The sequence below is a fragment of the Sus scrofa genome, chromosome 16 (assembly GCF_054392235.1).
Source record: "Sus scrofa isolate SSC_HxYL_T2T_F1_AM1 chromosome 16, Sscrofa_HxYL_maternal_Yorkshire_Landrace_v2.0, whole genome shotgun sequence".
Lineage (NCBI taxonomy): Eukaryota > Metazoa > Chordata > Mammalia > Artiodactyla > Suidae > Sus > Sus scrofa.
Window position 1 is genome coordinate 12,626,268 of NC_139398.1, and position 22,200 is coordinate 12,648,467.

At 44.8% G+C, this 22,200-nt stretch overlaps 1 protein-coding gene across 10 annotated transcripts in view; it reads right to left on the reverse strand.

Moving 5' to 3' along the window:
- The window catches only part of CTNND2 (catenin delta 2), a 1,014,682-nt gene that overhangs the window by 15,526 nt on the left and 976,956 nt on the right, over window positions 1–22,200 (reverse strand). For all 10 annotated transcript variants that reach the window (XM_021076841.2, XM_085001648.1, XM_085001647.1 and 7 more), the window contains 2 exons: window positions 5,608–5,734; window positions 580–711 (listed from right to left, as the gene is read on the reverse strand). In XM_021076841.2, coding sequence (XP_020932500.1) covers window positions 580–711; window positions 5,608–5,734 — 259 coding nt within the window. The remainder of the gene's footprint in view (window positions 1–579; window positions 712–5,607; window positions 5,735–22,200) is intronic.

Here is a 22,200-nt window from a genome sequence, read left to right on the forward strand (position 1 = left end):
CACCACAGCTGGAGCAATGCTGGATCCACAACCCACTGCACCAGGCCGGGGATCAAACCTGCACCTCCACAGAGAAAAGCCAAATCACCAACCCACTGTACCTCAGCGGGAGCTCCAGATGCTCCATCTTTTTTGTTTTTTTTTTTGTTGTTGTTGTTGTCTTTTTAGGGCCACACCGTAGCATATGGAGGTTCCCAGGCTAGGGGTCAAATTGGAGCAGCAACTGCCGGCCTATGCCACAGTCACAGCAACATGGGATCTGAGCCGCATCTGTGACATACAGCTCACAGCAATGCCAGATCCTTAACACACTGAGTGAGGCCAGGGATAGAACCCACATCTTCATGGATACTAGTTGGGTTCATTACCACTGAGCCGTAATGGGAACTCCCAGATGCTCCATCGTTATACTTCTGGCCTAATCTCCTCATTGCTAATCCCTGGGAATCTGCCAAGGTCTCCAGGACTTGCTGGCTGCTCAATCTTGCCAAGCCACAAGCACGGCCAGATGTCCCAGCCCTCCACCCTGTCCCCTCATGTCACTGGCTCTGAGGGAGAACTGCACTCAGTGGAGCTCACCTGTCATGGTGTCCTTTCTGGACGTGTGTTCTCCTTTAGTTCCATGATAGGTGGCATTGCTGCCAGTGGACTCGTAGTCTGTTTTCCTTTCTTTGAGGCTGATCATTTCCCGAGGTGAAGCTGGGGCACTTGCTACATAAAGAAATTGAAAGGATGAGTTTCTGCGTCTTACTGCACAGCATGCACAGCTTTTCAATATGCAAAGTAAAAAGTGTATGGGCTCAACATAGGTCAGTCTGCGTATGTGCACCTGTCATTTTTGTTGTTGCTGTTGTTCTTTGGGTCCCTGTCTTCGCCCCCTTCCCTTCCCTGACTCCATGTCACTTGGTGATTTATAGTTAAGGGGACACACGACTTGGAGGCAGGGAATTAAGGGTTAATTCTTGGGTCCTTCTTCTCTAGAAAGACATCTTCACGGGGAATTGACCTGCTCAAGGTGTAAGGACAGTCTTAAGAATGAGATCCATTTTGGTTTCTTTTTCTTTGTCTTCTCTTTTTCTTACCTTTTCCTCCCTCCCTTCCTTTCTTCTTCCTTCTTTTTAAACAATCAGGTGTGTTTCAGAGGAGCTTTTACTGATAGAGCAAAATCTCTGATTAAAACAGACTCAATTTGGAGTTCCTGTTGTGGCTCAGTGGTTAGTGAATCTGACTAGGAACCATGAGGTTGCGGGTTCAATCCCTGGCCTTGCTCAGTGGGTTAAGGATCTGGCGTTGCCGTAAGCTGTGGTGTAGGTTTCAGACGCGGTTCGGATCCCGCGTTGCTGTGGCTCTGGTGTAGGCCGTTGGCTACAGCTCCCATTAGACCCCTAGCCTGGGAATCTCCATATGCCGCGGGAGTGGCCCTAGAACTGGCAAAAAAGACAAAACAAACAACAACAACAACAACAAAAAAAAAACAGACTCAGTTTTACTACTTAACCACTAAGTCATGCAGAATTGCCCTAAAGGAAGGCAGAGGAAGCACCTGTCCATAGAGGATAATTTGCAGGGCCAACACATCCCCACCCACCAAGGTTTCCCCATCGTGCCTCGGGCTGGGTTGGAGGCATGCCATAGGGAGAGGTTTCTCTCGTGAGGGGCATCCCTGTTCCATCTCAGATGTTCCCAACAACCTCTCATGCACACCTCGCACGCTGGCCACTTGCTGCCTGTCAGACCTGGGGACTGAGCCCTGTCAACCCTTTGTGTCTTCATTTCTAAAATGCTGGGTTGTAATTAGAGGAATCCCCTGGAAATTCCACTATTCTTTAACAAGCTGGTCCCAGAACAAAGGAATAGCTGAACTTGGACTTAGGGGTGCAAACAAAAAGAGGTTTTGTTTTTTGAAAACAAGGATGGATGGGGGGCAACTAAGCAGCCCTGCCAGTGCAGGATGTGTTGGGAGAAGCTGAGTTAGGTGTGTATGCCTGCACTGAGGCAGCCATCATGTGCCCATCCCACAGGCTGGCCTTTACTGGTCTCCGTGCTCCTCGATGAGGCCGCCCACATCCCAAGCTTAGTCAAATGCATCCAGCTCAGGCACGGTGCTCTTCTGCTCCAGAGCTCTCCCCAGCTTCCCAGCCCGAGGGCACTGCTTCATAAACTTGGGACTCGCCTGAGAACTTGGGGATTCTAAAACACCAACCCAGACCTTTGGAATCACAATTTTCAGTGGATAGACCTAGAAATCTGTATTTAGTGCGCATACTTGGTGATTATTAAGGCCAGGGTATCTCTGGGGAACTGTGATGTTGGGATAAAGCTCTCTTTCCTTCACTAATGTCCAAGCCCCTTGCCAGTCAAGCCTCAGTTTACCTGTCAGCTGGTTATTCACACCCTCTGTAGGGTCCCTAGCTCCAGCCCCTTGGCCTGCATATCCCCTGTCTGAGTCACTTGATTCATCACAGCAGACTTAGTATCATCCACGTGCAGAGCCCCATGTCAGACACCGGGAGCAAACGCACAAGTCACAGCACACTTTCTAAACTTGAAGAGCTTGTGACTTACAGACCACCCTGCAGAAGTCACTGCCAAGTGCTGATAAGATAACAGAGGGGGCCTCTGCCCATCCTTTCCTGAAGGGCCCCCTGCCCACCTCTCAGACCTGTCAAGTAAAATCGGGGCTCACTGCTCTATTCTTGAAACCCTCAGAGGCTTCCATTCCAATCCTGGCTGCCCATCAGAATCAATTACCTGGAATACTTGCAAATATAGTGATACTTGAAACCCTCATGGACCAGGGTATAAATCCAATGGGAAGAGATGGAGGAAACCACAACTATTCCGCGTAACTCAACTGGGTTCTGGGTTCAGTTCCTGCACCTTCCCAGAACAGCCGCTGCTGCGTCTCGCTCGCCCCCTCCGTCTCTGTCTCTGCCCTCCTCTCTCTATCCTCCTCTCCTGGGACAATCCCCGCCTTCCCTTGCTCCTCCGCTCCCAGGTCTTGCGCCTAAAGGCTGGCCTTTTATGAGTCACTGCCAGGCAATCACGAAGACATGACATTTTGGAGCCTCTTGATCAAAGCTTTTAAAAGTGGAATCTAATATGGCACAGATGGTGGGGTTTATTAACCACATCAAGTGTGTAATTATCTCCTGAGACCTCTCACACAGTGGTCCGAGGCTCCAGTAAACCAGGATGACACTCCTGGAAAAATCAAATCACGCCAATGAGTGTTTGTTAGATGTCTTGGATGTGTCCCGCTTGGGGACCATCAGGCAGGGCCTGGCTGCACAGCTGGGACGCTGACATCCGGAACCGGTGCTGCTTCCCATTCTGGGAGCCTTTCAATCTATTCTATTTCCATGTTCCTAACACTGATTACTTTTTCACAATTAGAGATTTTAAAAAGCCACCATCCTTGTGCATCCCAAACTTGCTACTCTTTATCTGTCCAAGAATTATGGACACAGAGAACAGATGTGTGGTTGCCATGGGGGAAGGGGAAGGGAGTGGGATGGACCGGGAGTTTGAGGTTAGCAGATGCAAACTGTTACATTTAGAATGGATAAGCAGTGAGGTCCTACTGTCCAGCACAGGGAACCATATCCAGTCTCCTGGGACAGACCATCATGGAAAATAGTACATGAAAAAAGAATGTGTCTGTGTGTGTATATATATGTATGACTGAGTCACTTTGCTGTACAGCATAAATTGGCACAACATTGTAAATCAACTACACTATAATAAAAAATTTTTAAAAAGAATTACGGAGATAAGACGTATAAAAGGCCACCTCCAGGCTTTTGAGGTAGGTGGAAGTTTCTGGAGTTACACAGGGAGGGGGTTCTAGTTCTCTTTCAGTGTAGGGCTAGATGTCACAAGCAATGATGCCACACTAAAAATGTAAGCTTTCATGGGAGCTGGGGGAGGGCAATGTATTTCAGTCAAATTTCCCATTCATTTCTGACTTTCCCCATCGTTCTGACAGGAAAGTGTGGTGTAAACGTTTATGACAAACAGTCTCAAGGACAGAGAGGCCACCCTGCTGGGGAGTGCTCTGTACCGTGGCCTTGGCAATGTAGTTCCAGAAATTATTGTTTTCTCAGCCTGAAGAGGGGAGCAAAGGGCAGGGAGAAATTCATCTTAAGAAAACATTTTTTTCTTAAATAAAATATAGGTGTGTGTGTGTGTGTGTGTGTGTGTGTGTGTGTGTGTGTGTGTGCATTCATATAGTTATTTATCCATCCTTCCTTCTCACAATAAAACCCAAAATGTAGAAATCGAGAAAAAAGTTTTAAAAACTTACAGGTTGAATAAAACAATAATAAAATCTATGCCACTTATATAGTAAGCAATGTGCTCATATTTTGCCTTTTTTCTTTTTTTTCTTTTTAGGGCCACACTGGAGGCACATGGAAGTTCCCAGTCTAGGGCTTGAATCTGAGCTGCAGCTGTCGGCCTACACCACAGCCACCACAACTCAGGATCCAGGCTGCATCTGCAACTTATACCACAGCAATGCCAGATCCTTAACTCATTAAACGAGGCCAGGGATTGAACCCACATCCTCATGGATACTAGTTGGGTTCTCTACCACTGAGCCACAACGGGAACGTCCATGTCTTTAGTTATTTTTTAATCTTGGGCATTACAGACATTGTAAATATGCACTATATATGTACATATCACATATTATATAAATATCCTTATTGCTTAAATTTTAAACTAACTTTTCCAATTAATTGTAAAGCTACCTTACTTTTACACTCTTTTTCAATCAATTTATGTAATTTTACATATTTACATACATATCACATATTATATAAATATAAATATGAGATGAGGCAAGGGGGGGAAGTCTAGGGGTAGGGAATTAAGAGGAACAAACTATCATGTACAGAACAAGTTACACGGATATATTATAAAACACAGGGAATAGAGCTAATATTCTATAACTATAAATGGAGGATAGGCTTTAAAAATTGTGGGTCATTCTATTGTACACCTGTGACTTACATAATATTGTACCTCAACCCTACTTCAATAACAAAAATTGAAAAAGAGAATGAGACAAAATTAGAAAAAAATTAACTTGAATGATTTATATGTTATAGTTGGCTGTAATATGAATATATGACTGAATGATCTGCTGGTTTACGGGTGATAATAAAAAGCTCATCAGGTAAGGAACAGTAATGAAAGTCTGTGATAGATGACAACGCTATGTCTTTCTCAAGGAGGAAAGAGCCCGCCCTCTCTCCCCACTCTATTATTCCAATTATTATCAATAAAATGCCACCCAAACTATCTTAAGTTGGTAAAATGTCCATGAGAAACCCTGATTTGCAAACACCTGGCAGTCTTATTTATTCTTGTTCCTCTCTGAATGCAAATCCAGGACGTGCGACACCTGTTTGAGGTTTGAGAAATCTGTTAGAAAGATGTTTGTTCCACATCTGTGCATACATAACCCAAAGTCACCACCACTGGGAAAAGAAAACAGGTTAACTTGATATTTCTAGCAAATATCCGAATAGGGATGGCCCTCCTCTCTGTGGGGTCTGCTAAGGAGCCGGGAGGGTGGCCGTGGGCAGGGGCCCCTCTTACCTGAGCGATTGTTGGGAGACACACGCACGGGGGAGATGGAGGGCGTGCGGGAGGAGGAGTAGGGTCTTTGCCGATCCCTCTCAATGGTTGAAGATGAGGCTACGAAGTGATACTGGGACCATCCATCCTGAAACAGACAGATGCTCCTGTTCAGTGTGGAAGGCAGAGTGATCCATCACCTCCTGACATCTGGAAGTTCCAAGCATCTGAAAAGCCTTTCCCGAGGCTGTTGGAGAGATCTCTGTTGGAGAGACCACCTGCTCCTCCAGTCTCCAGGTTAACAGAAAGGAGGGGAAAGTGAGCCCCTCCTGCTCCTTCCAGACAGCCTGACCCCCGGAGGGCCTGCTCTGAGCACTTGGCATCCTCCCCAAATGAGGAGTAGATGGTGTCTCTGCAGAACTGTTTGGCCTGAAGATTTTGAAGTGAAACTAGGACTCTCAGAATGACCCTGAAACTGTTTCTTTTTGCCTACCTGGCTCCAGTTCTGTCTGGCTCTCTTCTCAACCACCTCCTATTTTTTTTCAAAGTGTTTGCTCTTTCGTCCCCAGAACCCATCTGCTGGTGATCAGAAAGCGGAGAAGCTCTCTCCCTTCTGGTTTCTCTCCCTCACACCGCTTCAGGCCTCCTTCGCTACCTCCCATGATGCCCCATCATCACCAGCTCAAGGCTTGACTGTTGTCCAGTTGTCACACCTAGGTTGCTGTGTTCTCTGATGTGCCCCAGGAATTATATTTTTCAATTTGGGCCACATTAAAAATGTATCTCTACCAATTAATCTTCCATTAACCTTCAACATATGAAAAGCACGTATACTATTTTTCATTATGAAAACCATATAGACACGTGATGGATCACTGAGTGAATTTAGAAAGCATAAAGAAGAAAGTAAAAACAGCCAACAAGGTAGTTCCCATTGTGGCTCAGCAGTAACAAATCCAACTGGTATCCATGAGGATGTGGGTTTGATCCCTGGCCTTGCTCAGTGGGTTAAGGATTCGGCGTTGCTGTGACTGTGGTGCAGGCCGGCAGCTGCAGCTCTGACTTATCCCTAGCCTGGGAACTTCCATATGCCACACATGAGGCCCTTAAAAAAACAGCCAGTAAGGAGTTTCCTGTTGTGGCTCAGCAAGATAAGGACCCAACATAGTTTCTGTGAGGATGTGGGTTCAATCTCTGGCCTTGCTACGTGGGTTAAGGATCTGGTGTTGCCACAAGCTGCAGTGTAGGTTGCAGGTGCGGTTGGGATCTGACGTTGCTGTGGCATAGGCCAGTAGCTACAGCCCTAGTTTGACCCCTAGCTTGGGAACTTCCATATGCTGCAGGTACGGCCCTAAAAAAAAGAAAAAAAAAAAAAAAAAAAAGAAAGGAAAAAGGAAGAAAAGCCAACAAATCCACCCTCCTCCTCCCTGGAGAATTCCTGTTAAGATGTCACAGTATTTCCTTCCAGTCTTTTTTCTTCTTTAATTCAAATTTATTTTTAACAAAGCAAGATGTCAAATAGCATGGACGTTATAACAAGGAAAAGCAGAGACTTGCCCCACCCCCAATTCCTGCCTCACAGAGTCAACCATTTTCAACTCTTTTGGCTTTTTATTTTCCTGATAATGTCTAGATTTTTACGGACTCAATGCTTTACAAAGAATCATTGCAGGGAGTTCCCATCGTGGCGCAGTGGAAACAAATCCAACTAGGAATCATGAGGTTTCAGGTTCGATCCCTGGCCTCGCTCAGTGGGTTAAGGATCCAGCGTCTGTGGTGTAGGTCACAGGTGGCTTGGATCTGGTGTTGCTGTGGCTGTGGCATAGGCTGGCAGCTGTAGCTCTGATTAGACCCTTAGCCTGGGAACATCCATATGCCGTTGGCTTGTCCCCCCCACCCCCCCAAAAAAGCAAAAAAAAAAAAAAAAAAAAGAATCATTGCAAACATAAATAAACAAAAGTTAATAAATGACCAAATTTATACTCATTTCAACATTTGCGTCCTTCTGTATCTAATTCTCATCATTTCATCACTCCTGCTTTATTTGCCTGGTATAATAAAGCCAAGATTAGAATTATGTTATTTTAAAAATTATTATCTGGAGTTCCCGTCGTGGTGCAGTGGTTAACGAATCCGACTAGGAACCATGAGGTTGCGGGTTCAGTCCCTGCCCTTGCTCAGTGGGTTAACGATCCGGCGTTGCCGTGAGCTGTGGTGTAGGTCACAGATGCGGCTCGGATCCTGCGTTGCTGTGGCTCTGGCGTGGGCTGCTGGCCACAGCTCCGATTAGACCCCTGGCCGGGGAACCTCCATGTGCCGCAGGAGCGGCCCAAGAAATAGCAAAAAGACAAAAAAAAAAAAAAAAAAAAAAAAAAAAGAATTAAAAATTATTATCTGGCACTTATGGAGTACTAACTACATGGCAAGATTTTTCTCAACAATACTAGGGGCTTGATACTATTATTATTCCCATTTTATAGAGGAAGAATCTGAGCCTTAGGAAGTTAACAGGCACGTCAAACAGTAAACAAGCAAAGACTCATGTTATTATTAAAATGTGGGATACTGAAAAGACAAAAACTCTTAAATTGAAAAGATCCATGCACTCCAATGTTCATAGTAGCACTATTTTCAATCGCCATGACATGGAAGCAACCTAAATGTCCACTGACAGCTGAATGGATTCAGATGTGGTCCATATACACAATGGAATACTACCTTGCCATTGCATAGAATAAAATCACGCCATTTGCAGAAACATGGATGGACCTAGAGCTGATCATACTAAGTGAAGTAAGACAGAGAAAGACAAAGACCACATGATACTGCTTATTTGTGAAATCGAAAATAATGATATGAATGAACTTATTTACAAAACAGAAATAGACTCACAGACATAGAAAACAAAGGTATGGTTACCAAACAGGAAATGGGTGAAGGGATAAATCAGGAGTCTTGGATGAGCAGATATACACTACTTTATGGAAAATACATAAACAACAAGGAACCTATAACTCGGGGACCTATATACAGTATTTTGTAATAACCTATAATGGAAAAGACTCTGAAAAAGAATATATATACAGCCATATATACATAGTCAGGTAGTGATATATATATATATACCACATTGCTGTACACCTGAAACATTATAAATCAGTAAAAATGTGCCATATTGATAAGTACCTGAAAGCAAGGTGAGGGGTCAAGGAATGCCAGTGGAAGGTGCTGGCATTGCTATTTGACAGCAGGTGGTTGGGCAAGTGCCCTGAGTTAATGCACTAGCAGGGACCTGGAAGATGACAAGAAGCCAGACACTGGAGACACAGGCCGGAGTTTCCAAGCCAAGAGAAGAGCAGATGTGAAGGCCTTGGGGTGGGAAAGGCCTTGCCTAATGTGAGAGCAATGGAACGTCTCTATGACTGACGGGGGGTGAGCAAAGAGACCAGGAAGAGGACTTCTGACATTTGAGGGGAGAGTAGAACCGAAATGGGAAGACCAGTTAAGGAGCTTTTCCCCTAGTGAGAGGGAGATATGACCCTGCTTGGGGTGGGGTGGGGTGGCTGGGTGGTGAGCAAGGGGCAGATTTAGCATCTGTGTTGGAAGGATTTGCCCATGCCTCGGCTACTGAGGCTGGGACAGGCGCCCAGCCTGATCCTAGTGCTGCTTGTAGGAACAACAGGGACTGGAGGTGCCATATACTGAGACAGGGTATACTGGAAGAGGAGAGGCTTGAGGAGGTGAGATCAACCCCACCATGGGGGATGTGTTGGGTTAAAGATGCCTGTTGGGCATGAAAGAGAAGATAGAGAATAAAGCGGAATCTGAAAACTGGAATTTCAGGGGAGTAACTTCAAAGCTAGAGGTAAAATTTGGGGGTTTGATATATAGACCTCATTTAAAGCTAAGAGAAGGGATGGAAACCTTGCAGGTGAAAGCAAATAGAAAGCAGAGGTCACGGGACTGAGTCCTGGAAGACTCAAATATTTAGAAGGTGTGGAAAGCAGGAGAAAATTCAAAGGACACTGAGAGGGACACTGAGAGTGAACTGGGAGCAGAATCAGAAGAATGTGATGTCAGGCAAGACCAGGAAAAAAGATGCAGAAAGGAGGAGACCAGCTGAATAACAAGGAGGACCAAGAACAGACTGCTGGCCTGGGGAAGATGGGAGTCACTGGGATAAAAGTACTGGGACAAAAGTGATTTCTTTGGTCAGGCTGGTGAATCTCTAACTCAGGTAGGCTCAAAAGATAGTAAGAATTGATGGAGGGGAAATGGTGAGTATAGACAGCCTTTGGCAAAGGCTTATTATTAAGGGGAGCAGAGAAATGGGGCTTGAAGAGATGGAACGACCAAGAGATGTTTTAATAGATCACCTGGCAGAGGTTGCAGCATTTCATAGGCTGATGGGGATGACTCAACATAGAGGGGGAGAAACTGCGGACGCAGGCAAGAGAGGGAACAATTCCTTAAGAAAGGAGGGAGTATAGAATTCATCGAACAGTGGTGTGATTGGCTATGGAATCAGGAGAGAAGACAGACAGGCTGTCCAGTCACAGATGCAGTGAGGAGATGGGTATCGGGTGATGGGACTATGAGGTTGCCCTGTTTTGTTTTCTTACATTTTCTGGAGGTGGAGGGGATGAGAAGTGAGGTCATCTGCTGAGAGGGAGAAAGCTGGAGTTTAAAGGATAGAATAGGAGAGAGGAAGGGAGGGAAGAGGAAGGCAGAGAGGCAAAAGTGCGAAACAGTTCCTGAGGTGAGTGGGGAGCAGGTTGACAATGGCCAGGTAGTCTGGTGGCCAAGTGCTGAGAGGTGACATGAGGCTAGTGGCAATGAATCCAACATGAGAAGACAAAACCCCATGGTGGCTTGTTTCTCTCCAGTCCCGTTCAGCTGCCCTGGAGCAAGTGTAAGACAGAGATGGAATGGACGCGGGTGGTCAGGGAAGTGACTTGGAAGGAGACAGGGACAAGGGGCTGCAAAGGGCAAGTCATGGAAGCCCTTTCCACGAAAGTCATGGACTCTAAGCTGAGTAGAGAGGAAAGTGAGGATGTGAGGGATGAACACCAGTCAGTAGATGGAGGATCCATTAAGACTCACAGACTATTGGACCGGGGGCCCTTCATTGATGCTAGGGGTTTCCTTGAGGGAGGAGAGAGAAGAACTTTCTGGAAAAGGCAAAGAAGAGTGAGGAAGATATCCACTCCACCTCCGAGCCTAGCGACGTGGAAGAGGAATGATGCTTAGATTCCACTGGGAAATGAAAGGCCACCAGGTGAGAGGGCTGCTCGGGGTGAGGGGGGCTGTCCTCAGGGGCAGTGGGTGTCAGAGCATGAAGACTGAAAAAAGAAGGGGTGGGTAATGGCTAACAGGGTTTTACTGATAGCAGACTGCGTGTTAGAGGGGAAAGGGCGGGAGGTGGGTAGGAGAAAGGGGGATTACTAGGCAGATTAGTGGCTTCTTAGATCCTCTGAAGTGAGAAGAGTCCAAAAATGATGGTGACCCAGGAGTCGTGGGCAGCTGGTGGTGACTGAGGTTAGGAGGGACTAAGGGCAAACAGCTCAAACCTCCTCAGGGGCAGGTGGGAGTCACGGGAGAGGTAGGTATCAGGGCAGGAGGAGAAAAATGTAGTCTCCATAGGAACTCAGATCATCTTCCTTCAGTCCTCTGAAGACACGGAAGGTGCAGTCTTCTAAAAGCACATCTAGTTATTTCCAAAGTGAATGGACCCATTACTCATTAAAACAATTATTTAAACTGCTCTAAAGAGATTCTTTTCTTCTGAAGGGAATGCTTTGTTGAAAGCAAGAATCCTTCCATGTGACCAAACAGAGGCAGATCACTTTAGTTTGTCTCACTTGCAATTTAGAAGATATATTTTGGGGGTATGAGGAAACTGCTTTAATCACAACTTTGGCTTCTTTGATCATGAAGAAGTAGTGATTTTCTGTATGTTATTAAAGGTGGGCAAGGTACCTCAAAATACTGGCTAGTTTCTGATATGTTCCAAGACCTAAGGTGACACCATAAATATGGCTTAACTCTAGGTCTGGTTTTACTTGGCAAGTAGCACTGGATTTCTGAGCATCTCACTTTTAACACAGGTGAATGGCAAGATGTCTGCTCAGCATTTCAGAACTGATGATGCTTAGATTCCACTGGGACCATGTAAGTACTTACAGCTCTGGAAGTGTTAGGAAAGTGGATAGAATAATCAAACTGCTTATGATGGAGGAAACTCTTATAAAAAGCACCCCCAAAAGCTTTGGCATCTTTCATACAACCCATTTCTGAGAACACAAATGTGTGACAGAGATGAATCTTGCAGGTGACGTGTTGGGGGGTGAGGAGACTGGCGGACATCTGAGACTGACAGTATGCTAGAGGCACCGAGAATGCCGCCCCCGAGCCAGACACCTCTGCTGACTGTAGGCATGTGTTCCCAGAAACTCTGAAGGGAGGTGGGAGAGGGGAGGCTTAGGAAGCAGGGCAGAGTGGAAACCCAGCTAAGCCTCTTGATTAGAGCTGTTTCTTGAGCCACAGCTTGGGAGCCCCTGGAGGAGCAAGGAGCGTGACCTGGTGGCTGCTCCATCTCCATTTTCCTCCTCACTGACGATGCAGAGGGAACGACGGAAGGATCAAAACAAAGAACTCCAACCCTGCTACAGTCACCAGTGCCCGGAAGGGACCTCAGTTTTAATCCCTGACACATCCTTCCACACGTCATGAAAATGGCGCCACCTCGGATGCCAGAGCCCGGGGTACAGATGAATTAGCACCATTTCAGCAATGGTGACGCACTGCCTTGGAGGGCGATCTCATGACCCTTGACATCTCCTACCACACAAAATTTTTAGTCATTCAGCTGAAAAAAAATTTGCTTTTCCAAAGAAGAAAAAACAGGAAGATATAGTTTCTTAGGGAGAGTTATTGCTGAGACAAGATTCCTTTTATTCAACTAGATATGGACATACTGTTTATCTAGTCAACTGGCGATCATAATTTTTATTCATTTACTTCCCACTGTCACTCAGAAAGACTTGAAGGTGGTGTACACACAACTTGGGCACACACCTTTTAAATCATTATTTGCCTCTTTGCTGACGATTTTTTCTCCTTACCATTTAACTCACTGCACACCAGAAGCTCTTCCCTGAATTCTATTCTATTGGCCATTTAACCATAGTTCCTTCACACCATCCCTTTGGCTTCTAGGGGTGAGATAAGAAAGCATGGGAAGGAAACAGAATGAAGAATAGCTGTAGTAACTAGGGAAGGACCGTTAATCCTCAATATTGATGATAAAGAACTCTTTTAATGTCTATCTTTCACCTCTGGCAGAATGACCTCGAAGTTGCGCCCTTCAGCTCAAGACCCAGCCAAGCTGTCAAAAATGTGATATGATATCTGCACCTCAAATTGGCTTTTATTTTTAACACATTAAACTTAAAACTAGAGGTTGTTAAATTGTTCCAAGTATATAGAGATAGAAATCCAAAAGAGAAGTTCAAAGTCATTGAACTTTAAATTGCCACCAGAAGTAATCTGATTTTCTTTATCTTACCCTTTTACTGTCCTTCCACTAGTATCAGCTTCTGCGGGAAAGTTCTTGGCGTGTTTCCTTATGAAATTGTCTTATTCCCCAAAGCTATTCTCATCTGCTTTGGTACTTTCAGTGGTCCAGAGAGGATGGGAGTCGAGGTAACTTTCTTCACAGCCTCAGGACCACTGGGTCCTCCAGGTGTGTCTACATGGTGGTCGCTGTTTCCTACAGACCTTCCCCTCACGTATTTACATGTTTTGAGATCCTTGAATTTATAATTAGCTCCATTTTATACACACACACACCATCCCGTAAACATCTCCATGAAGACCGTGGTACTGAACAGACATCCATGGACAGAACTCAGTGGAAGAGACTAAGTGGCTTTTGGACCCATCTGCTGAGGTTAGTACATCACGCATTCACCCTGTAGCCTCCTATTCTGGAAACCATGCAGGATGAGCACGTGAATGTTTTAGGTTTGTGTGTAAAGCATGAGCTAGAGCTGTTTGTCGAAACTGCTTTCACCTTGGGTCTCTTTGATGATAAAGAGGTAGAGTCAGACTGCTGTCAGAATCAGCCTTTCTCTTCCAGGATCCATTAGAATTACAACGGCCGGTCAGTTCTGTCTTGGTTTTTTTTTTTTTTTTTTTTTTTTTTTTCCCCATAAATTAAGGGCAAAATGACTCAGTCAACTTGGGGAGTTTTAAATATGGTCCTGCCTGGGCCTCAGGCCCTGAGATTCTGTTCAAATTGTTCTGAGTAGGGTCTGGTCATCAGTATTTTCGAAAGCTCGCAGGTCAAGTTAATGAATAGCATGGCTGGGAACCACTGGCTGGGGTTTCTGTGCATAGATGGCAGTGACTAGCAGGGATACAGAATATGTTTTACAGGGCTGAGTCCTAGGGGGGTCTTTAGGTCACTGAATCCATTTGGGAATACCAGATAAGGCATTCCCAAAGTTGACTTCCACTGGGGCAAAAACAGGTCTCCACTCAGAGCAGAGAGGTGCCCCCACATGCTGAGCCCCAATCACACCTGATCACCCAGCCATCACAATGGGATTCAGTTTCACAATATATACCTCTGATCAGGTCTCTCTGAGCCCTGACATAGCACCTTCTGTTTCTATCTGTCAAAGCTTACTTATCCTGCCCATTCTGTGCTAGGTAAACAAGAGGCAGGCGACACATGTTCATTAAATCACTATTGCTAAATGAAATAAGCCTCTAAGGTTCAGGGGAGCTTTTAGCAATGCTGCTATGGTTTTCTTTGGCTGCTGTGAACAAAATGCTATGACCTCACACTTCCATTTGCTTCAGGCCTGTCTGTCTGCCCAATTGTGAGGCAGGGCTGGACCTTGTTTATTTCCAAAGCCCCAGTTTCTAGCAACACAGAGGTGCCTAATAAATGAAGCAAGTTGGAGGCAATGATTTAAGATGGCCACATTAATTATTTTAAATGTAATACAATTAATGTCATAGCCTTAATGATGCCTCTACAGTCCTGACACATCATTGTTCTATAACAAATGAAGCTTATCAGAGCCTTACAATTTTTTAAAAAACTTAGCTTGGAGCAACCTCATCAGTATCATCTGCTGCTGTTGGCACATCTGTCCTTTATGACATACTTACTGCTGGGCTGTAGGCAGTGTTAGTTTAGGTAAAAGAGTACCCAAGAAATAAAAGAAAAAAGAAAAAAAGTTGCCCACATCTTGCTCTCAGCTCCCCATGTTTCAATGTGAGGTATATAAAATTGCCTCCTCTTTAACCAATCTCGTAAAAAATTCTGGAGCATCGCTGTACCTGCCACGTCTGGCCCTGGACTGGCACTGATTCCATTCATAGCTCTCAGACCACGTACCTCGTGCATCCCTTCCCTCCAGTCTCTACTGCTTCTTGCATTCTGCAGCTTAGAAAACACGAGCCCCTGTCCACAGCAAATACACTCAGTTCTCCCCAAACACAATCCTTAGGAGAGCCGGGAACAAAAGAGGAGTGGTCCAATTTCCTTTAGGGTTGGGTACAGGAGCCCACACCTGCTTTGAGGTGTGGAATGTATCCCCTGGACTGAATAAGCCAGTTTCTTCCAGAGGGGTCAACTTTTGGGATTGTTACTGGGCAGGGAACGCTACTGACCAGAGTCACTGCCTGGAGAGCGTGCCAACAGGAGGTATGCAGAGCATTTGGGTGTTTTGGAATGAAAAGGAGCCACATGGGACACCAGGACCTCCAGAGAGCATCCTGTCCCTGTCACTGAGCATGGGAGTGGGTCCCGCCCTCAGTGCTGGATCAGAGAAGGGACGGAGAAGGACAGTGCCAGCTGGAGGAGGAGGGAAAGGAGATCTGGGAGAGACTTGTTCAATCTGTGTAACAAAGAGCTTAAAGTGAAAGTGGAGAGGGAGAGTAAATATCTCAAGAGCTGCTGGAAAAATCTGGGGATGAGAGAATCTAGAGGAAAGGGGTTAAATACCAAATCCTCATCAATGTGCTTCATGAGATGTGCTGAACAGCACCCAGGACTTCAAGTTACTTGAGTTGTGACCTCTGACCTCTGGAAGAGGCACCCTTTAGTGACTAGACAATGAGGGGGTGGCAAGTGACAAAATTAGTGAATATCTACAGCTATGATGATAAGTTAAATGGGGAGATTCCCGTTTCTAGTTCTGTTGCCGAAGTGAGTTTGGGAAGTTTTAGCTTGTATACTTAGACATAACAATTTTTCCTCTAGTGATAAGTGACGTCTTTGGCTTGGACAAAACCTTCAATAAATAATTAACCTCGAAAATCGAGAAGAGTTATTTCTGCTGAGGATACGAGTTGGCACGCAAAATAAATACGAGGACACTGTTAGCCATAGTTGTTTTTTCTTTACTCCCTTTTAAAATAGCTCGGAACTTCCTTAATCTGATAAAATTTTGTTGGCATCGAAACAGGGATTTCTCAGTAGGCGTACAGAGTCTATTTAGTTCTGAAGTAACAAATACAAGTTTTTCTGTGTTAGCTGTCCTTGAAGGCTCTCGGCCCATAAAGCGTGTCAATTGTAATTTGCTATGAGTGACTTGAGATACGAAGAAAGTGTGGAGAAAATCCTTGGGGGCTTTTAGCAACCCAAGTTCAACCCGCTTATTCAACCTAGAACACTTACAGCTTGTACTTGCAACCACTAACAGGACTTCATCAGGAACCTATTTTTCAAATAGAAATTAAAGCCTGCTTTGTTGTCATCCACTAAAAAAAGGTAACCAACTAACACCTTTCTCACTTATGAAAAACTGGATTGCTCAAAATTGTGCCCGTTTTCTAGTCATTTTAAAGTGGAATAAACCAATTGATGTAATCACATGAAGCAGAGAAAGAAACGATTCCAAATTAGTGGTAGTTATGCAAACATCCTCCTTATTTCACTAAATGGTGTTACAGAGAAAAAAATGAAAGTCCAATAACCACAGTCTGTGTGACTGAAGACCAAGCCAGGTTTTGCCTGTTGATGAAACCACAGTTCCTCTTTGCTATAATAAAACAAGCTTCCATCGACTTTTAAGGTAAACTGTTTGTTAGAAGATTCATTAAAACTAATTCCATCAACAATTCCAAAAGCTATTGGAGTTAAATATTTAAACTAAATCTTAAGGGCCAAAAGGGAGTATTCGCAGTTTAATGCAGAAATAAATACCACCTGACATACGGGTTACTTTCATTAGTTTGTTTCAGCTCTGGTGCTTCTAATGAAATTTAATTAAATTGATTGGGCTACTTAAAGGTACAGTACATGTGAGGCTAAAAGTCTTCTGCAATACCTACCACCTTTTAAAAGCAAATACTGAGTATATCCCTTTCAGGAATTCAATTTACTGCCATTGGACTAATTCTAAAGAAACGATATCACTGAGAAGAGTTGACAAGCTGGGAAGAAATGTTGATAATCTGGTTATCATTGTTAACTATCAGTTGTTAATTGGTACCAAATGGAATGCTGAGAACCACCAGGAAATTGAAATAAGACCAGCCAGCTCAGGATGATTTTTTACCAATGACCTTTGTGCTCCAATTAGTACTGCAAAGTTAGATTCAGGATGAAATTGAACAAAGTCTAGTCTTCAGGTTGACAAATTCAAATATCTGGCTTCTAGTACCGAGCTGACATCTGAAAAGCCACGTATTTTACATCTGTCCTCATCAGCAATCAATAAGTTCAAACTCATCCTGGGTACCAACCACATTCCATGATGTTTCAGAAAGCCTCAAATCACAGACATGGACAGTCATTGCCCTCTGCTGAGCTTAAAGTCTGGGCAGGAGGGTGGGCTACATAGCTGTATCTGTGTAACAAACGTTCATAAGTACCTAGCCATAGGCTGGGCATAGGGGCAAGAACAGAGAAAGAGGTAAGCATGGCTCCTCAGGGGAAGAGAAAAGGGAGGTGGATTTTTTTTTTTTTTTTTTTTTGCTTTTTAGGGCTGCACTTGCAGCATATGGAAGTTCCCAGGCTAGGGGTCAAATTGGAGCTGTAGCTGGTGGCCTATGCCACAACCACAGCAACTTAGGATCCAAGCCACGTTTGTGACCTACACCACAGCTCACGGCAATGCTAGATCCCTAACCCACTGAGCAAGGCCAGAGATTGAACCCATGTCCTCATGGATACTAGTCAGGCTTGTTTCCGCTGAGACACTGGGAACTCCAGCAGACGGACTTTTAATGTAGGGTTACATCACCTCACATTTCTGATAAAAGCCATGAAGAAAAAGTACAGGTTATGATGAAGGAGCTTTACTGGCCTTGGAGAGAAGGGTTTCCTTAAGGAAGTGACAAATTGAGATAGAAATCGCTAGGCTTGGCGGGAGAGGGAGGAAGGCATTCTTGGTTTCAAATGAACTTCTCTCATGCAGTGCAAAGGCCCTGAGGTTGGCACAGCCTTGAGTCTGCAAGGAAGAGCAGGTGGAAAAAGGAGGGCAATAGTGGCTGAAACAATGTGATTGAGCTTAGAGAAAAGGGTAAGAAACTGTGAGAAACTGAAGGTTACTGAGGGGTTTTAATCAGGAGGCTGAGCCAGATAGATTTAGGTTTATAAATGTGTATTCTGAGTGTTAGACAAAAAGAGACTGAGGACAGTGAAGCATATTCTACACAACCAATCAAACATCAGTTGTGTCAGAACTGGGGGAAGATGATGAAACTAAAGTTGGGAGAGGGAGTTGGATCTGAGAGATATTCAGGAAACAGAATCAACAGAGCTCAGTGCTACATGTAGTGAGTTAAGGAAGATGGAGGTATTAACTGTGTAACTGCAAGATTTCTGCAAAGAAAAACCAAATGTGTTAGGTGCTATTTACTGAGATGGGCAACAATGGAAGAAGAGTACACTTGGGGATATTGAGAGCTATATGTTATATGTGTGGGTGGTTAGGGCTTGTGAGTTCAGTGGAGATGTCACATAGGTAGTTGTAGCCAAAAAGAAACAAAAGAGGATGGTTCTAAGAGATCATGAGACAAGGAGTGTGAGACAATGGGCATTTTATAGGACCGAGAGGAAAATCCCATCTGATGTGTATTTATATTATCATTATTTCTTTTTTTGCTTTTCAGGGCTGCACCTTCAGCATATGTAAGTCCTCAGGCTAGGGGTTGAATCAGAGCTGCAGCTGCCAGCCTACACTACAACTCAGAGCAATGCCGGATTGTTAGCCCACTAAGCAAGGCCAGGGATGGAACCCATGTCCTTGTGGATACTAGTTGGATTCGTTACTGCTGAGCCACAACAGGAACTCCCCTTATATTTTTGATGCTGCATATTTTACCAGTAGTAAATCTGTCGTATGGTTACACGGGTCACTGCTGGGGAGCCCAGCATGGCTGGCTCTTAGGGGAGCGCAAGGCTACTGTGAGTGCATTAGGCTTTATCATAGAGATGTGCGGACAGCATGTCATGGGCATGGCTCTGGGACAGGGCACGTGGCAACAAGGAGAAACGCCTGCAATGTCTCCACATCCTAGAACTTTATCACTTCTTTCCTTGGTTACTACTAGTGTTTATATTGCTCAGTGTGCATCAGTGAATGCTGTGGGCATCAACATCTTGTCTTTCATTTTCCCAGTTTGTAACAGAAACTCTGCTTTTCACCTTCCCAGACTTCTCTGCTGGGAAATTGGGCCATGTGACTATGATCCGATGTATTTCCAAAGGCATGGCCCCTAGAAGAAAAAGGAATGCCCTCCATCACCCTTTTCTACAGGAATGGGGACAGGTTGAGGGTCAAGGTGGAGAATGCGGGTGAGGGCAACACTCCAGAGCTGGTGACCACTGAGTTTGAAGGAGCCAAAACCCTGGTGCAGGAGGCATGATATCAGTCCTGGTCAATTACACTCAGCCTCTTACGTGAGAGGGTGTGATCAGCGAAATGATGCCCCCCCACCCCAAGATATCCATGTCCCAATTACCCAGACCAGTGATAGGCTACCTGATGCGGCAATTGGAACTCTGTAGATGGGATTAAGTTAAAGATCTTAAAAGAGGAAGATTACTCTGAATTATCTGAGTGGACCCAATGCAACAACAAAGGTCCTTAAAGAAAGATGCAGAAGGGTGGCATTTAGAGAAGGTAATATCGCCACGGAAGCAGGGAAAGAAAATCAAAGACATTAGGCCACTGGCTTACAAGACGGAGGAAAGGGGCCCCTGGCCAAGGACAGCAGCAGCCTCTATAAGCTGGAAAAGGCAAGGAAATGGATTCTGAAGGGAGGGGGCGCATCCAGGACCAACACTTCGATTTCAGCCCAGGGAAAGCCAGTTTGGACTCTTGACCTCTAGAACTGTAAGATCATGAATTTGTGTTTTTTTCAGCCACTACATTTGTTGTAATTTGTTAATGCAGCAATAGGAAACTAAGAGAGGGCAATTCATTTCTAACTGTTCTAAAGCCATGTCCCTTTGGGGTTTACTAGACACAGTTGATTAGACTTGAGGACGACTTTTTTTCTCAGCCAGGCCCATGGCACGTGGACGTTCCTGGGCCAGGATCCAACCATGCCAGAGCAGTGACCAGAGCCACAGCAACGACAACACCAGATTCTTTAACCACTGGGGCACTGAGGACCTCCTAGACTTGTGGACAACTTTAGATGATTAAATACCTGTGATAAGGTACTGTGACAGGAAGTTAATATAATTTTCTTCTATTGTCTATGGTTTGGCTAAGGTCCCAAAACAGGGAATAACAGATGCCCCTCTGTTCTACTTCCTCAAAGTAAAGAATTAGATCCATTCATAGTTGTGAAAGTGGAGGACAAAATAAGATTCTGCAGTATTAATACAGGACCCATCTCCAGATCATATGAGATTAGGCTGAGAATTCACTACAGGGTGGAAGATGGCAGTGAGAGGGCACCCTTGCAGGCAGTCAAGGGGCTTGGCATCCCCCATCCTCCCTCTCCTGACGTCTGGGAAGTGAGCTCCTTCTGCCTGACCATGGGCTCCCTAGAGCTTGGGGGCTGCAGGGAGGAGGTTGCAGAGACTGGTGTGTGCAGTACCTTTAGCAGGATGAGGCACAGACTCAGTGATGCAGGTGGACCTATCACAGAGCTTGAGAAGCTTAGGTTTCAGGCCTGTTCACTGCATGGGCCCTTGCAAAGCCTATAGGAAATTTGATATTCATAAAGCATGTGCTCCTTCTTAAACAGGATTTTCTTTAAGCTACAGGACACAAAATCTATATGCGCTTGAGTCTGTGCACAGAGGAGTGATTGAAGCCTGAGATAAATGGAGAGCTCAGAGCAGTTAGCTGGAGGAGGCCAGGTCCAGGCTGGTGGTCCTCAGTTGAGGGTTGATACCTCTGAGCAAACCACTTCACTGCCCCCGAGAAGAAGCCAGCGTGTGGGTACCTGTCATAGGCAGGGTATTCCAGTGCCAGGTCATAAGCACACAGGCCAGGCTCTCTCCTCCCTGCCAATCCCTCTTCCCTTCCAGAGCCTGGTAGGAGGGAGTGGGGCACTGGGATATAGGAAGGAACAGCTTATGAAAAGGGGAGGAGATGGAGAGAGGAAAAGAGAAGAAACTGATCATATTATTTCTGCCCAAGATAATCAAGACTCTGTTAGGCATAGCTCATCCCATCTACAGGGATCTGCCGGAAAAGGAGGGGTGAATTTGAGTTAACTGCCCAAAATAAGTAACAAGAATGGTGGTATATTTACATGAGACTTATTGAATTTTTCTTTTTTTTTATTAATTTTTTTATTTTTTGTCTTTTTGCTATTTCTTGGGCCACTCCCGCGGCATATGGAGATTCCCAGGCTAGGGGTCCAGTCGGAGCTGTAGCCATCGGCCTACGCCAGAGCCACAGCAACGTGGGATCCGAGCCGCGTCTGCAACCTACACCACAGCTCACGGCAACACCGGATCCTTAACCCACTGAGCAAGGGCAGGGACCGAACCCACAACCTCATGGTTCCTAGTCGGATTCATTAACCACTGCACCACGACGGGAACTCCTGAATTTTTCTTAATTTAAAAAGAGACATGAAACCAATGTTCATAGCATCACTATTTAGAATAGCCAGGACATGGAAGTCACATAAATATCCACTGACAGAGGAATGGATAAAGAAGATGTGGTATACATACACAGTGGAATATGTCAGCCATTAAAAAGAATGAAATAATGCCATTTGCAACAACATGGATGAACCCAGAAATTATTATACTAAGTGAAGCAAGTCAGTCCGAGAAAGACAAATATCATATAATATTACTTATACGTGGAATATAAAACAATTATACAAATGAACTTATTTACAAAACAGAAATAGACTCACAGACACAGAAAACAAAGGTATGGTTACCAAAGGGGAAAGAAGGGGGAGAAAGGATAAACTGGGAATTTGGGAATAAAAGATATACCCTACTATATATAGAATACATAAACAACAAGGACCTACTGTATAGCATGGGAAACTATACTCAATACCTTGTAATAAGCTATAATGGAAATGAATATGAAAAATAATATTTACATATATATATAAGTGAATCACTTTGCTGTACTTTTTTTTTTTTTGGTCTTGTAG